General features: G+C 45.1%; 1 protein-coding gene across 1 annotated transcript; it reads right to left on the bottom strand.

The window, feature by feature from the left end:
• Positions 1-3,245: 3,245 nt before the first annotated feature.
• LOC117900625 (protein wingless) lies at positions 3,246-12,970 on the bottom strand. The gene is made up of 5 exons (XM_034811054.1): positions 12,345-12,970; positions 9,977-10,239; positions 5,874-6,175; positions 4,314-4,738; positions 3,246-4,187 (listed from the first exon to the last, which is right to left on the bottom strand). The coding sequence occupies exons 1-5, from the start codon at positions 12,446-12,448 to the stop codon at positions 3,881-3,883; spliced, it is 1,401 nt and encodes a 466-aa protein (XP_034666945.1). The 5' UTR covers positions 12,449-12,970; the 3' UTR covers positions 3,246-3,880.
• Between the last annotated feature and the right edge of the window lie 1,972 nt (positions 12,971-14,942).

Raw genomic sequence — 14,942 nt, 5'->3', positions numbered from 1 at the left:
TACCTCTACCCACACCTCTCTAGATTGTCGATTGAAATAATGTTGCGTTGTGGGGGTCACCAGTCGCAGTCTGTCCTTAGTTGGAACAGCATTTCCCTTCAGGGATTTGGGTCACTTGAGCTAGATTTCAAGTTGGTTTTGGTTTGGGTTTGGGTCACCAAATTATTCAGTGCCTTTTCCTTGAGGAATTTGACTGCGACACACCTGAGCTTAGTTCACTTTGCTCAGCAAATTATGCAGTGCCTCTCCCTCAGCGTACTTCCTTATTGAGAAACTTACACCCAACTAAGTCTTGTACTCTTTTGTGTGTTTGGTTTGGGTCACTAAAAAGAAACTTCTGCAAAGAGTTTTCGATCACTTCCTTAATGGGGAACCCAGCTCCTCCCTCCACAACTTGTTTGTGTCTTAGGTCACTTACATTTCTTTACCTAATCCGCCAAATTCTCACGCCTCGCAACAATTGCCACTTAATTAACACACCACACACACACACACTCGCACACCATGAGGCTTGCTGTCGAAAATGTTCATCTGTGGCCCTTTGTGGGCTCTGGTGGCACAGAGTGAGAGAGTGAGAGAGCGAGGGCTTGAAAGTCTTGTCATGCCAAGGCATGCGCGTGCCTGGAATGCCAAGTCAATGAGATGCCCCCATCGCGATATTGCCCATTCCGAGCCGATCTGTTGCAATTTCCAAATCAAACAGCGCGCGAAACGTGTGGCGTCTGCAATTACAACACAAAAGAAGAGCGGATCGGTGGAAACAAACCGGGCGGCTGGCTATACATGCACCAAACATGACGAACAACAACTGTCATTGTCACATCCCCATCAAGCCAACCATTGAACGCTCAACCGCACCACCGATCATCGATACATCGATCGAAGCAACGGCAGAGCGAAGCGACCGACCGATTGACGACTCTCGCATCGAGTAGGAACCCCAGATGAGGATCCTCGATTCAATTCGATTGGTTTTTGCTGTTTTGTTTTCTTCTTTATTGTATATGCTGGACAGGCTCCGGCGACTTGCAATTCATTAGGCCGCCTGACCATTTTTGGGATGAGCGTGCGCCGCTTTTGGTCTCTCGCCTCTGTGCGAGACGCTGCAACTGAAGCTGAAGCTGATGCTGAGCCTGAAGCTGCCACGGCAAACATAATCTTAATCCGCTCGTTAGTTTTATTGATTAGGAGCAATGTCTCTTTGGACCAGACAGCGACAGCGACGACGACGACGTCCAAGTCCAAGTGCAAGTCCAAGACGAAGACGACAACGACGACTCATTGGAGACAACAATTGTCGCCTCGCTGTGCCATAACATAACAACAATGGCACGTCACTCTCTAACTAGGCGTACTATGTGCCCCGTGGGGTTATGATGCTTAATAATGCCCGAGGATGAGGATCCAACGCGTTAGGCTTTAGAGATGGAGTGGAGTCTGTACGTGTATGTCGTTCGAGCCTTTGTGTTATATGAGTCTCCGCTGAGGCGTTGAAGGCAACAGCTCGTGAATCATTTGCCAGGCATTTTGTATCTATTCTCTAATTACAGCTGACATAATGGTCAGAGCATGGAGCTGTACAGGAGGATAGAGAGTGGACAGTAGGTTGATGATTCGAAGATTGGAGAATTTTTTAGAGTTCTTTTAGAATCTCTTTAGATGATCAATCCGATCCTGTTCTCTATTGGTTTTCATTTCTAATTAGAGTATCTTCAAGCTGCTCTCTCTATGTCGATGCTTTGTTGTTGATGCTCAAAACTAGGCCAAGCTGAAGCTCAATGAAAGCTTGATGATCTTCCATTCACTTCCTCCGATCGTATCCTTTTTATTCCAGCAATGCCAGTTCAAGGCCCCAAACACCCGGCTAATCAAACATCTCTGTGGAATCCCGTTTACCGGACGAAAAATTGTTTTCCCACCCGTATCAACAAAAAAACGGAAAAAAGAAAAGAAAAAGCGAAACAAAACTGTCAACCGCATTGGACACATGTAGCACGATCACTTTTTATATATATACAATGTACGATTGTTGGGTGCATAGCTATCCAGCTATCCAGCTATCCAGGGTCCAACTCCATCTTCATCTGCAGATCAGTAGCTGAAATCAGGATCAATGTAAGCCTCATCCAGCTCCAGATCTCTCGTCGCTCTCTCTCTCTCTCTCTTGCTCTGTGGCTCTCGTCTAGATCTGTCGGATGTCAGGTTGCATAGTTGGTCGGGCAATTGCATGTCGTGGTCCGATCTTCCTCGTCGTCGTAGTCGTCGTCGCTGAAACTTGAAAGCCACATTCGATGGCTTGCCGCTGACAGCGCGGAATTGTCGTTCGCATTGTCAGATGTGCGGGGAGCCTCAGGTCCGCTGACTTTTGCCGACGATATACAAAAGATGCAACTGTCGTCTGCTGTTGTTGCTGTTGCTGGTGTGGCCTGCCCCAGGTTGACAGTTTCTTGCAGTTGCAGCAGCAAAAAATGCGCTTGGGAAACTGCCACCGAGAGAGCTGCTGCGGCTGCTGCTGCTTTAAATCAAATATTGAAATGCCACAAAGCAGAAACCCTGACCTGCTGCGGTTGCTCCTTGGCCTCTGCCCGCCTCTGGCCTCTGGCCTCTAGCTAATTGCCGCACACTTGATCCAAATAATTGCCCAAAGCCACAGGTAAATAAATTCCACTCTAGGTTTTATTTTGTAATTGTTGTTTTGATTTGCTTTTTTATTGATTTGTTGTGTGTTTTCGGTTTGCATTTCGATTCGTATTTTTTTGCTGTTTTTTGTTTTTAATTTTTGTTGTTGTTTCTCGCTCGCATTAATACTTTACAAAATTGAATGTCTATCATCTAGTATAAATTAATTAAATATATTTATTTATAGATACTCGTGCGTATAGCTATTGTAAGCCTAGACATTATTTATAGTTCGACTAACCAGCCAGGTGCATTTTAATTAATTAGTAATACCTACAATGGGTTGGAGCGGGGCGGGGTGGGCTAAAAACACTTCCATAAATAAATGAGTTACCAAAAAAAATATATTTTATATGATTTTCTTCTCTTATGTGCAAAATTTCATAAATTCCAAGCAACAAAATGGGTGGATGATTCATTTGGACAAGGACTCCTACATTAAATTAATTCTTATTTATGTACACAAAAATTAGTAAATGGTTTTGGGAGGGGGGGAGGTAGCCAAGGTTCTTGGTGGAAATACCATCTTGGAAGATCCATTCCAATGTGTTTTCCAGCCTTGGCTCTTCGCTTACTTGCTAAATGATTTCTGATCTATTCCCGCTTTCCATCCGCTTTGAGCCCGGCCAAAGCAGCATGGAAGCAATATTCGATTTTCGAAAGATATAGACGACGGAGGGAGAGCGGCGCGATGTTGAATTTGTTCAGTCTTGTTTTTCGATGATTTAAAAATGATTTAAAACTTTTTTTCGTTCAGAGAAAGAAAGAGCAAAGATTTGTAGAGGGGCTAGAGGGAGGGGGACGCGCTAGTAAAACTTTAAGCTAAACTAAAATTAAACCCTAGACTAAGGGATGGGATGGGATGGGATGGACGTGCAGCAATTGTAATTTACAAAATAATTTGCTGGCTTACATAACTAAGAACTGGGCAAACATAAGTTGTATTCCTCATGAAATCTATTCATTGATTCCTCCCGTAATACTGCTATCAAAAGTAAGAGTTAAACATGATGTAGGGGTTGGAGAGAGTGTGGTGGTGGGGGCTTGGTAGCTGTATCTTTAACTAGGCTACAGTCTAGGCTCTTAAGTGGCTAATAACAAAGGCTAAGCGTAGACAAAATACATAACACGTACATAGAAAAGAGGGAGTGGATTTAGATACCTAGAATGAGGATGGATGGTGGGGTTGGGTGGGAACTACTTATAGACACGTGTAGATGACCTTCTTGGTTCGACACAGCTTGCACTTGACCTCGCAACACCAGTGGAAGGTGCAGGCGCATCGCTCCACGACGACGACCTCATCTCTTCGGTAGCCACGCCCGCAGCACATCAGGCCACAGCCATCGACACCCAGAGAGGTCTCATTGCACTGCCGGCCATGAGTGCCCAGTATGCCGTGTCTCAGATTCTTCTCGCAGAAGCTGGGCGATGGCTCCAGGTAGACAATGTCCTTGGAGCCAGGTGGCTTGTGCTCCGGATTGTGTGGATTCAACTGGAAGTGATATCTGCAGAGACACAATAAAGAATATGTAATGGTTAGCTGTGGATTTTGACTATCTTTTGCTGTAAAGTTCCCATTCATTTATTCTGTTTTATGAGTGATGTAAAGAGAAGTCTCATTCGATGCTTACCTATTATGTTTGCGACCCTGTCGACGTCCGTTTCTGGCTCTTGCTCCCGCTATGGGTAAACTGTTTGGCGATGGCATATTTGGATGGTGAATCTTGCTGCTCAGATGAGTGTTGTCCAGCAGCAGATCGGGCATGTGATCGTTCAGCATGCGCTCCTCATCCTCGTAGACGCTGACTGCAGACTGCAGCAGGCCATTGGAACCGCCGGAGTTGGAGCCCGCCGCATTCGGGCTGACTACGGCAACGGCGTTGGCACTCTGCCGGAGACTGTTGCTGACCTGGACACGGGTGGCGCCGTCGAAGCGTGCCTTCAGATTGTCACCGATGACACGGAAATTGGCGAGACGCATCCAGCAGGTCTTCACCGTACACGAGCCGGACATGCCGTGGCATTTGCACTCCTGCCGCATCTCAGCCTGGACATGCTGCAAGACAGATGTGGAGGGGAGAGAGATTGTTCATTAGTATGACTTTATTACGCTCCATGGACTCGATGGAGTCCCAATATGTTTTTCACTTAATTATTTTGCTGTTTTTTGCTTTGGCTCGGCTGTTGTTCGATTGGAGATTGGCGGCCCGCCTGCCACGTTGTTGCAGTTATTAAAAATCAATAAATGTTGTTGAAACTTGCTGTGCGCATGTTGCATGTTCCCCCTGCATGTGATGCTGCTGATGCTGCTGCTGCTGCCTCTTGTTGTAATTGTGCAAGGCCCCAAAGATTCCGTCGACTAAGAGTAAGAAATCAACGCAGTTGGGGGGCCCACAGCCACAGTCACAGCCACAGCAGCCAGCCACCAACTTCATCATCATCTCCATTATCATCGCAATGATTATGGAGATCGAGATGGAGTCGAAGATGAAGCCCATAACAAGTAATAAAATAATAACACAGATGGTGGGCCCCTACACTGGAGGAGCACTGCATCCATGGATTGGCTGGCCCCGGATCTACAGTTGTCTTCTCTAGCTGTAATGGATGTTGGCTCAGTGGGCTACTTTATACACCCCACTCGCAGCATCCATACACCACAAGAGCCACAAGAGCCAAGAGAGCGTCGCCGGAGGAGGCATAATTGGGCCACAGTGGAGTTGAATGCCCAAATTGGTCATCAAATATAAATTGAACAAATACAATTAGTTGGAGGTTGAAGTTGAAGCTATCGCTTCTATATGCTATCGATAATTAATCGATGTCTAATCATTTTACTCACTGTACGCCCCAAAACTAAAGGCCTACCATTTTTCCTGAAAGTGCAGGCGAACTGGAAGCTGTCAGCAAGCTAATATACGAGGCCCACAAGCGAAAACGAGTGCAGTTCCTCCCCCTGCCAATCCTACCAGTTCCAGCTGTTGCCAGCTTTCCCGTTCGCCTCTCTCCCATGCGCGAGAGAGAGCAAGCTTAAGCCTAGGCCAATTGGCGTTCGCCTCCAATTAATTACGGGAGCGTACGGGAAACTGTCGAAGCAATGCGTCGCTGGTTTTTAGTAGCCCAGTCGTAAATCGCAAACACAGGCCAGCATCGAACAGCAGCTGACAAAATGAAGACTAGGGGAAACTTACCGCTCGGCCCGCCTCGTTGTTGTGGAGATTCATCTTCTCGCGCAGATTGCGTCCACGCTCGCCAGTGTCTACGAACTCGCGGGAGAACTTGAAGCCGAATCCAATGTTGTCGGAGCAGCCGCCCCACTCCCAGTCCCGGACACCGGCCACGCTGCCCGCCTGATGGTTGGCCTGCGGGGAGCGCGACTGGTGGCTGTAGTCGCAGGTGCAGGACTCGATGGTGCCCTCGCTGCAGGCCCGGGCTATCGAGTGGGTCACCGCGGCGCTGGTGATGGCATAGATAAAGCCCGTCTCGCGGCAGCCTGCAAGTGCAAATGGAAATGAAAGCGAATGAGTTTTGAGTTTTGACCACATTTTTCTCCTCCCCATCCCCCTGGTGCTAGGTGCTTGCCTTCTGGGTGTTCCGTGGATGGGGTCCACGACAAGACAAGATCTCAATCTCAGCTCTCAAGTGATTGCGACGTGGGCAACAAGAGAGCTACAAATATTTCGTTGGGGCATTGCGTTTGCATGAGTATGAGTAATGGCACTTGTCCTCCAAAGTCTGGTCAATTATGACACTTCAAGTTATCAATGCCACAGGAGGCTCGAGCAGAGGTAGAAACAGAAACAGATTGCAGGGGGGAGAAACCACAACGCCACACAAACCTGACACAGATTAAACGCTCAACTATAAATTCCAACTTAACACTTTTGCCCATCTCTACACAATCCATTCGAGTGGACAGTTCTCCGTGTCTCTCTTGGGTACTGGACCGTACCCGTGCCCGTACCCGTACCCCTGCTTTACTTTTTATTTTTAGTATACGAAACTGCCTCTGTTCGCCTCTGTTTCTGTTTCTGTGTCCGTGTCCGTGTCTACTCTCCTACTCTCTGTTCTGAAAGACCAACCATCACAGATAAAGAACAATGAAAATTGAATTTACATGTTGCAGATAATTTTTCAAGTGGTTTCGCTTCAGTTCATAGCTCAAAAGATATGATATATTGTATGTCTCTGTATGGATGTATGGATGGTTGGTCTGTCCGTCTGGATGGATGGGTCAGGTAGCTGAAGATCTACAGAGGGTAGGGCAGAACTCGGAGGGCTCTGAGCGAGAAAACTGTCAACTGTTGTACTCTCATGGGTAAGAGTTTAGTTTTGGGGGTTCGTCAGGGTGTTAACTCTTTGAGATATTATATTTATAGATGATGTATTTAGGGTTTCCATTCAGTAACTCTGCCCCGTCTCTCTTTCTGTGTGAATGTGTGGATGGATGTATCTATGATTGACTAGCCTCAAGTCTCTGCTTGACGATTGACGAGGCACAACTTCCGCTTGAAGCACGCTACTCGTACATTTTGCCGCTTTTGATTTCCAATTCCTGGAATTCGACCAAAAAATGATTTGTTTTCTTGAACTACGCACGGGAGAGCCTTCCACCGATTCCCGGTTAATGTTTGCTTGTTTGTCGTTGGTGGTTTCAGTTTCGGTTTCGGTTTTCCTTAAATAATTTCACGTAAGTAACCAAAATTTAAGGCATGAAGAAGATGTGTAAATATGTGCAAGATGTTTGGCCCCCGATAACGATACAACGGGCGGCGCATGCGCAAACGTTCGGGAATAATACTGAACCGAAAGTTGCCACGGTATCTGAGGTATCTGAGAGCAGAGTCAGAGCCAGAGGCGTGACACAGTCATTGCGCCTGACATTTGCTTTTTGGGTGATTAGCTTAGCAAGAATTCGCGTTACCTTTTTACGAGGTGGGGGAGTGAAAGATCGAGAGTTTTTATGTTTGCATTTCGTATTTCATACTCTGCTTTTGTGGGTTTTCTTATGTAAATAGCGCTTGGTAAATGGTTAACGAACAAAAGATAATAAATTAAAGAGAATACGGCAATGGGAATGGGCAATGGGAATAAGAGCCCTGAGTAATTAACAAAAGAAATGCGAAATGAGTTTGGGAGGGTGTGTCGTTCCACGAACAAAATGGAGCAATGGGCCACCAAAAAAAAAAAAAAAAAAACCTGATAAAAAAGGAACCCCACGAACACATACGTGTATTTCCGCATGTAATATGAGAAGTTTTTGGTGCACGTAATTGCCACAAACGGATTTCCGTTGTGTGTGGGCGTGGCAAAAACTGATTGAAATTGAAATTGAGAGCAGGACCAAGAGGAGAATCAGCAGCAGGAGCAGGAGCTGCACCACAAGATGAGCCTCGGCTAAGCACAGCGCTTGACTAACGTACCTAGCGCACAGAAAGAGGGAGAGGGACCCTAGAGAAGGGCTCAGCTCATCTGTGGGATAAGCTGCTTAGAAGGAGACCACTGGCAGACTGACAGTTCCGGGAATAGTTTAGAGCCTTGATATAAAACCCACAGGGACCCTGAACCAGTGGCAACCCCGGGGTGGGTTCGTTCGTCACGACCGATGATTGCCAAAGCAGACATCGATGCTCGTTCCATGCAAAAAGCAAGTTGAAATCACTAATAGAGACAGCCTGTTAAACCGTGTGCCGTGGCAAATTGACAAGGTGTCACCAATTAGAAAACAAGTTAGGCTTCTACCCCAAAAACCCCGAAAAAATAACTACACAAAAAGGTGAATAATGCACAAGAATGTAGTGGAATGTGCCCCGCTGGCAAATGGGTCGACACGGACAGGAAGAGTCGTCAGTCGGTTGGTTTGAGAGCCACTGGAACTGCACTAGGGTTCGGTTCGGATCGGTTCGGATCCGATCGGTACCCCAAGTGTTAATGGTTTCGCTCTAGGTGTTAATTAGGGCCAAGGGCAAGGGCAGAGTAAGAGTCAAACAGAAAAGAGAGAGAGCAAGAGCGAACATTAAAAATTTGATTGTGGAAAGCGATGAAAGTGCTGCGATAAAAAGCTGTCACCACCAGCGGGCGAGGCAATTTTTTCCCAGCCTTTCATTTCGTTTTCGTTTTATGTAATCCATAAAATGTCAAGAGGGATTTCGAGAGGAGAGACTCATAAAAAGGATGTTAGCGGAGAGTAAAAATGACTTGATAAGGTCAAGAGCCTGGCTATAAAAGTCAGCTGCCGTTGACAGACGGACAGAGGATCGCCGAGCGCAGAGCGCAGAGGTACGGCGCAGATGAGCAGAGGCAAAGGCAGAGCCACGCGACGTGGGCACGCCCACAAATGACATACGATATAGATACAGAATCAGAGGCCAAGAGTGATCCGAGTGATCCCAGGTAGTGCGCTCTGGTGGGATTCAGGACAAAACAGTAGCTAATAAAACGGCAGGAGAAATGAAAGGCAGTGCAGAATTTCCAATGAAAACAGCAGCAGGACAGTCAGTCGCATGCGCGACTTTTGTTTATATTTATATATGAAAATCAGTTGACAGCCTCGCTCGGGGGGAGCTCTGCAGTCGCCGCTCTCCTGGGATCGGAGTCGACTCGCAGCAGGCGAACGAACGAGCGAACGAACAACTCCCAGAAGAGACGCAACGACACGAGAGCGAGACAAGCACATTTGATTGATTTGAATGAGCAATTGTGAGTGACACAGACGTGGTCTGGTGGTGCTGCCAACTTGTGCCAATTAGCATAAACATGCTGAAATGCAAGTGGAGCAAGTGCACTGGAGGATGGAGTATGGAGGATGGAGGACTGCAAGATGATGACAAGGCGAACCCTTTGTCTCCAACCAGCCAGGGAAAGTGCCCTCTTGAAGGGTAGTCAACCCATATATACAGACAGACATACGTGAGCATTGTACAAAGTATACATACAAGTAATACCATATTACCAAGTGCCCAGATCGTATTACAATAACAAACAAGCGCCACACACACTCCGCCAGAGAGGGAGGGAGAGAAACATACACGATGTCCATGTCCAGGGGAGTGACATTTCATAACATACTCGTAAATAAAGTGGAAACCGAAAGGAAAATGAGGTTGCAGTTGGGTTATGCAAGCAATTTGTTGATGCGTTTTTCTATGGTAGCTAAAGGAAAAACGAACACAATCGGTAGATCATATTTCCACAAGAAAGGAGAAGCAAAGAGCTAATGAGATTGAGAGGGGAACCTTAAGTGATGGCAAAGGAAATGCCATACTGCTATTTAGTTTCGTTTCTTGTGACTCACCTCGATCCACAATCTTGCCGAAGAGATTTTTGCCTCTCAGGAAGTTCCTGGTGGAGCAGTTCCATCGTCGATTGCGGAACTGATGCTGGCACTCGCTGATGGCCAGATTGGCACCCTTGACGAGGGCTCCCAGCACACCCGGATTGTCTCGCACCAAGCGACGCTGTTTCCTCCGCAGTGTGGAGTGTATGGCGGGATCCATGTACATAATGCCAGTGGTGATGGGTGACATATTGTTCGGTTCGCCGACCTTGGCAATGCCCCTAAAAAGGAGAGAGGAAGAGGTTGCAAGATAAACCGAAAGTTAATAGAGCAATCTTGGCAGTCACAGAGATGGTTTATGAGGAGTTGTCAAAACTATTTAATGGTTGAGTTGGTTCTTGCGCCTAATTATGAGTACAGGGATTGGGGATGAGTATGAGGACAGACCCTTTGCCCTGAACAAACAAACAACAAACATTTTCATTATTAGTTTTTGGTTTTTTTGTCATGAGTATTTTTCAGGTTTTTGTTGTAGGTTTTTCCACTTGACTTGAGTTTGAGCTGTGTTTTTGTACGGCATTTCGTTTTGCGGCTTTTCTTTTCTGTATTTTCCAGCGTTTTTTTGTGTTTCTGGTCGGTGCACGTCAATTGCCGGCGTTGCTCAAGCATAAACCACACAAAGATACAGATACATAAATGTGTGGTAGTATTTATCGGTACACCTCATAGATGGATAAATATTTGCAGACACTTGTCGGTCTCTTTGCTCGCATTGACCTGCCATCGTTTATTTTTCTTTTGTTCTAACTGTTGATCTTTATAATATTTTCCGCCGCTTCATTAGCAGAAAAGTGAAATATATTTACTTAAACAAAATTTATATTGACAGCCAGTCGCGCTGAATGCAAATTAATTGCCATCTCAATTGAATGCTGATTGCGGTGGGAACAAAAACCGCCTCCATTTGAAACAATTGCGTAATGCACAAAGCACACAAAAATTAATAAAGCAAGCACATAAATAAAACAAAAATCTTGATCGAAAGTGTAACATCTTGCAAGCAAAAAAGAAAGGGTGAGGAGGCAGACGGGCAGACGGGGGCATGGCATGCGATTGCCAATCGATTTCAATTCCCAGGCGGATTAAATCGATTCCCCATCGGAGATTTATGCGACGGCAATCCGCAGCAGCCACTCGCTCGCTCGCTCCAACAGCAAAAAAATCGTTCTGTATCTGCTGTATCTGTATCTGTAGTACGCGAGTATCTTCTGTGTTTATTTTTGTGTTGATTTTTTATTGTTGCGGTTGAAATTTATGCCGTTATAAAAAGTTATTAAGGCTTAGCCGAAGTTTTGCACATGATAAAAGTCAAACAAACAACTCATCAAGCTCCAAAGTCCCGGAATCTCTTCAGCAGCAGGGCATAATGGCAATCACAAACATCACAAAGTGTGTAAATATTTAAGTATCTACTATTTATGGCTAGTTTATTAAAGATTTGTCATTTCATTTAAGTTGAGAATAAAGATTTGTATAAAATAAAGCTACTGCTACTCTTTCAGAATTTAATTGCACCCAATAATGTTCAAATGAACAACAGAAGAAAGTTTTCTAAATTATTTATCTATGTGAAACCATTCACAGATTCTTTCTTACGAGTTTCTATTTATTTGTTTTATTTTTAATGCATTTAAAACAACTATTTAATTGTGATTAAATGCTTCTTATAATCTACAACTTTTCCTTTCCCTAACACACAAAAGACTTAAGCAACAAACTTGATTGCCCTGCAGGTGCCACAGCTCAAATGTTGCTCTGCGGTAGATCCCAAAAAGCTGACTTCCTTCTAAGACCCCCAACTCTGTGTCTGCCACAACTCCCATTCACATCTTAAACTGTGTCAAACACACACACAGAGGCTGAGAAAAGCAATCCAATGGCCATCTCGAGTAAAAGCTGAATGCGCGCTTAGAATTTTTAATTGCTTTCATAAAGCGCAGATCGAGAGAGGCTTGTGGTTTTTTTTTTTGATGTGGTGTGGATTGTGTGCATTTTGTAGCTTCCGCATTGTGCGTGACGCACAAGACCTTTAACTTCTCTTCTGTGGTTTTTTTGTGTTTGTTTCTTTTTGTAGGAAATGTTGCCCGAAAGTTATGTAGTGCTGGCGCGTGCCCGGCCGCAATAATACAAAGTTCTGCGGTTGTTGTTCTGTGACATTGTGCCCCTTTTGGGTTATTTGGGGTTTGTTTTCTTATTTTCGTATGCTGTTTGCTCTGATGGTTAAGGCCTCGATGCTAATTGTCAACCCCCACAAGAGACCACGGGTGAATGCTTTTAAATGCTTTCAATTGCATTTGAAATTCGAATTGTCGATCGATTGACTTACCACCACATGGAGCCTCGGCCCCGTCCAGACTTTTGTTTGCTCTCGGCCTGGCTGCTGCATAGGGCCAGCATCAGGGAGATCACAAAGATATAGCTTATATCCATTATTTGTTTGTTGTTTGTTGCTGCGACTCTGCGACTCACACTGCGTCTCACAAAACACTCACTTAGAGATTGGGTATTCGAACTATTTGTTTGGGTTATGGGCTGTTATGCGAATTATTATTACGTATATTTCTATGGCAATTTCACGTTCAATTAACGCACTATAAATGAGGCATAATCATCATTAGCATACGCGTATTGATATTGATTCTCATATTTGTGCAATTAATTTTCCGAACTCGAATGAATTCGATTCGAGGGTCGATCACACGGTAATCATGCGGCACGGGACACACTCTTTGGATTAATCATTAATGGTTATAAAACTTGTCGAGTTTTTCTCTATGCTCTCAATCTCTCTTTCTCTATTCGGGGAAAACACTTTCAATCTGCTCTAGTTGTACGGCTAGATCGATATGTACGGTAGATGTCGCGACGGTATCGAGCGACGCAGAGCGGAGGAGTGAAAGATTGTTGCCCGGTTCAGCGCTGAAACTCAAATGAAACACCGGTGCGTTCTTTGGCCCCGACTCTGCGTTTGTCAGCAGCGAGCGAGCCCGAGAGATCGCGTCAGGCGCTGGGGCGCAGGCGCAGTCGAACCTTCGGTTGACACACGATCTCCGTCTACATAATCTCTCTGTCTGTCTGCCTGCGCGCCAGTATATGCGAGTGTGTGTGCTAGAGTGGGAGGAGCAATCGCCACGGTCTGGCATCGCAGCCTGCGCCAGAAGAGTTCGGCTAGCTGGCAGTCCGAGCAGCTGCCTGCCTCTCTTCGCGGTCGTGTGTGCGCGCCTCTCGCTCTGTTCTCGTTCGTGTTCGTCTTCCGTCTCTGTTTTCGTCTGCTCGCGTGTGTTCGTGCTCGTGCATGTCTGGTGTATATATAGCCCGTATATATAACCATAGCCAATAAGAAATGGCGGAAATGGAAAAACTGTTGCACTGGAAATCTGCTCTCCACGCTCACATTTTTCGGCCCAAAAATCGATTGTATTGCGCGATTATTTGCCCAATTTGATGCAATTTCGCAATCTCTCGCTAGCCGTTAAGTGCATTTAAACATATTTATTTGTGGCCATTTTTTGGCTACATTGTGGGTTTGTTTTTATGAGTATTGTTTCAACTGATTCCAAAGAGGATAAAATAAAGTTTAAAGCTAACAAATTTGTGGGTATAGGAAGTGCTTTTTAAAGTTTCTTGCTTGGAAGAAAATGTCTCAAATTTAAAACCAAATTGTATCTGAATACAGTGTAATTTAATAATTTATTGATGTCAGATCTACAACTTTTTATTACAGATTTTTTGCAGATTTTCCAGATCGATTTTTAAATTTTAAATATTTAATGTTCATTTATATAAATTTTCTAAATTTTTGAGTAAAATTATATGAAAATTTCCTCAATTTCTACCATCACCTGCCCATTCACATAGATGATCTCCTGTGAATGGTATGGCTCCTCCAGAACGAGTTTTCTTCATTATTTCGGAGTAAATTCGGAGTGGCCTTCCGCTTATGTACTCGCAGCAACATCTCGCTCTCCACTCACTCACTCACACATACATTTCCAGTCGGGCATGCCACAAGGCAGAGCTGGCTTTATGTCTTACCTTTTCCTCCTGCTCTTCTGTGCCATTGCCTGGCTGCTTCCACTAATTGGACAGACCTGGCCATGTGTGTGTGTGTGTGCACCTCCAGAAACGAAGAGTGGAGAAGAGCCCCCGCTCTTTGGGCCCGTTTCGGTGGGATCTTTCGGCCATTTTCAATGAATTACACATTTGTTCGCTGTAAAGATTATGTCAAAGCTATTAATGGACGATTATTCAGAAGCATTACGCATTCAGAGTGGAATTACGCCAGAGATCATCTCAGTGGCGGACAAAATGGCGATTCAATGGGTTGTGCCGTTAGCTGCTTTTAGACGAAACATTCCTTAGCAAATATTAGCACAGTCTGGGCGCTGTGCTGAGAAAGAGTTAGAGGGAAAGCAAGGAGGAGTAGGAAATGGTACAAATACTTCAGTATTTGCTTAGGCACCGAGCCCTGGGCAAGGGGCAACGGGCCCAGAAAAATTAGCGCGTTCTTATTAATTTTATTGCTGCGGAAAATCCAAATGATGAGACACACACTCGGATGTACTCCCGGACTGGACTGGACTGGCATTCATGAAGAGTGAGTAAGAACAGAAGGCTGAAACGCAAACAAATCATAAAAATCGAGACCTCTCTCTCTGCTCGTCGCTGCTGTAGGTAGCGATCTCTGTACCATATGATGGGTGTCTCTCTGGGGTTGTAAAAGCATCAACTAAAAACCTGATGAGTACTACCATTAGCTAAGGAAAGCTACGGACATGTGGGATTTATGATTGATAAATAATATGCCGAGGAACATTTACGATCTTGCCACTCTCGCTCTCTCTCTCTCTCTTTATAATTGTCGTTGGCTCTGTTATTGCTGTTCGTATTTTGGTTAGCCACCACAAAACAAGTCGTAACAAAT

The sequence above is a fragment of the Drosophila subobscura genome, chromosome U, assembly GCF_008121235.1.
Source record: "Drosophila subobscura isolate 14011-0131.10 chromosome U, UCBerk_Dsub_1.0, whole genome shotgun sequence".
In the NCBI taxonomy this organism is placed as follows: Eukaryota; Metazoa; Arthropoda; class Insecta; order Diptera; family Drosophilidae; genus Drosophila; species Drosophila subobscura.
This window is presented reverse-complemented; position numbering and strand designations above follow the sequence as displayed.

What these genes read in the sequence shown, in the direction of transcription:
- LOC117900625 (XM_034811054.1), bottom strand. Translation starts at nt 12,448, where the DNA reads ATGGATATAAGCTATATCTTTGTGATCTCCCTGATGCTGGCCCTATGC. An exon ending in GGCCGAGGCTCCATGTGGTG is followed by an intron (nt 10,240 to 12,344) that starts GTAAGTCAATCG and finishes TCTCCTTTTTAG; the next exon opens with GGGCATTGCCAAGGTCGGCG. An exon ending in CAGGGTCGCAAACATAATAG is followed by an intron (nt 4,188 to 4,313) that starts GTAAGCATCGAA and finishes GTGTCTCTGCAG; the next exon opens with ATATCACTTCCAGTTGAATC.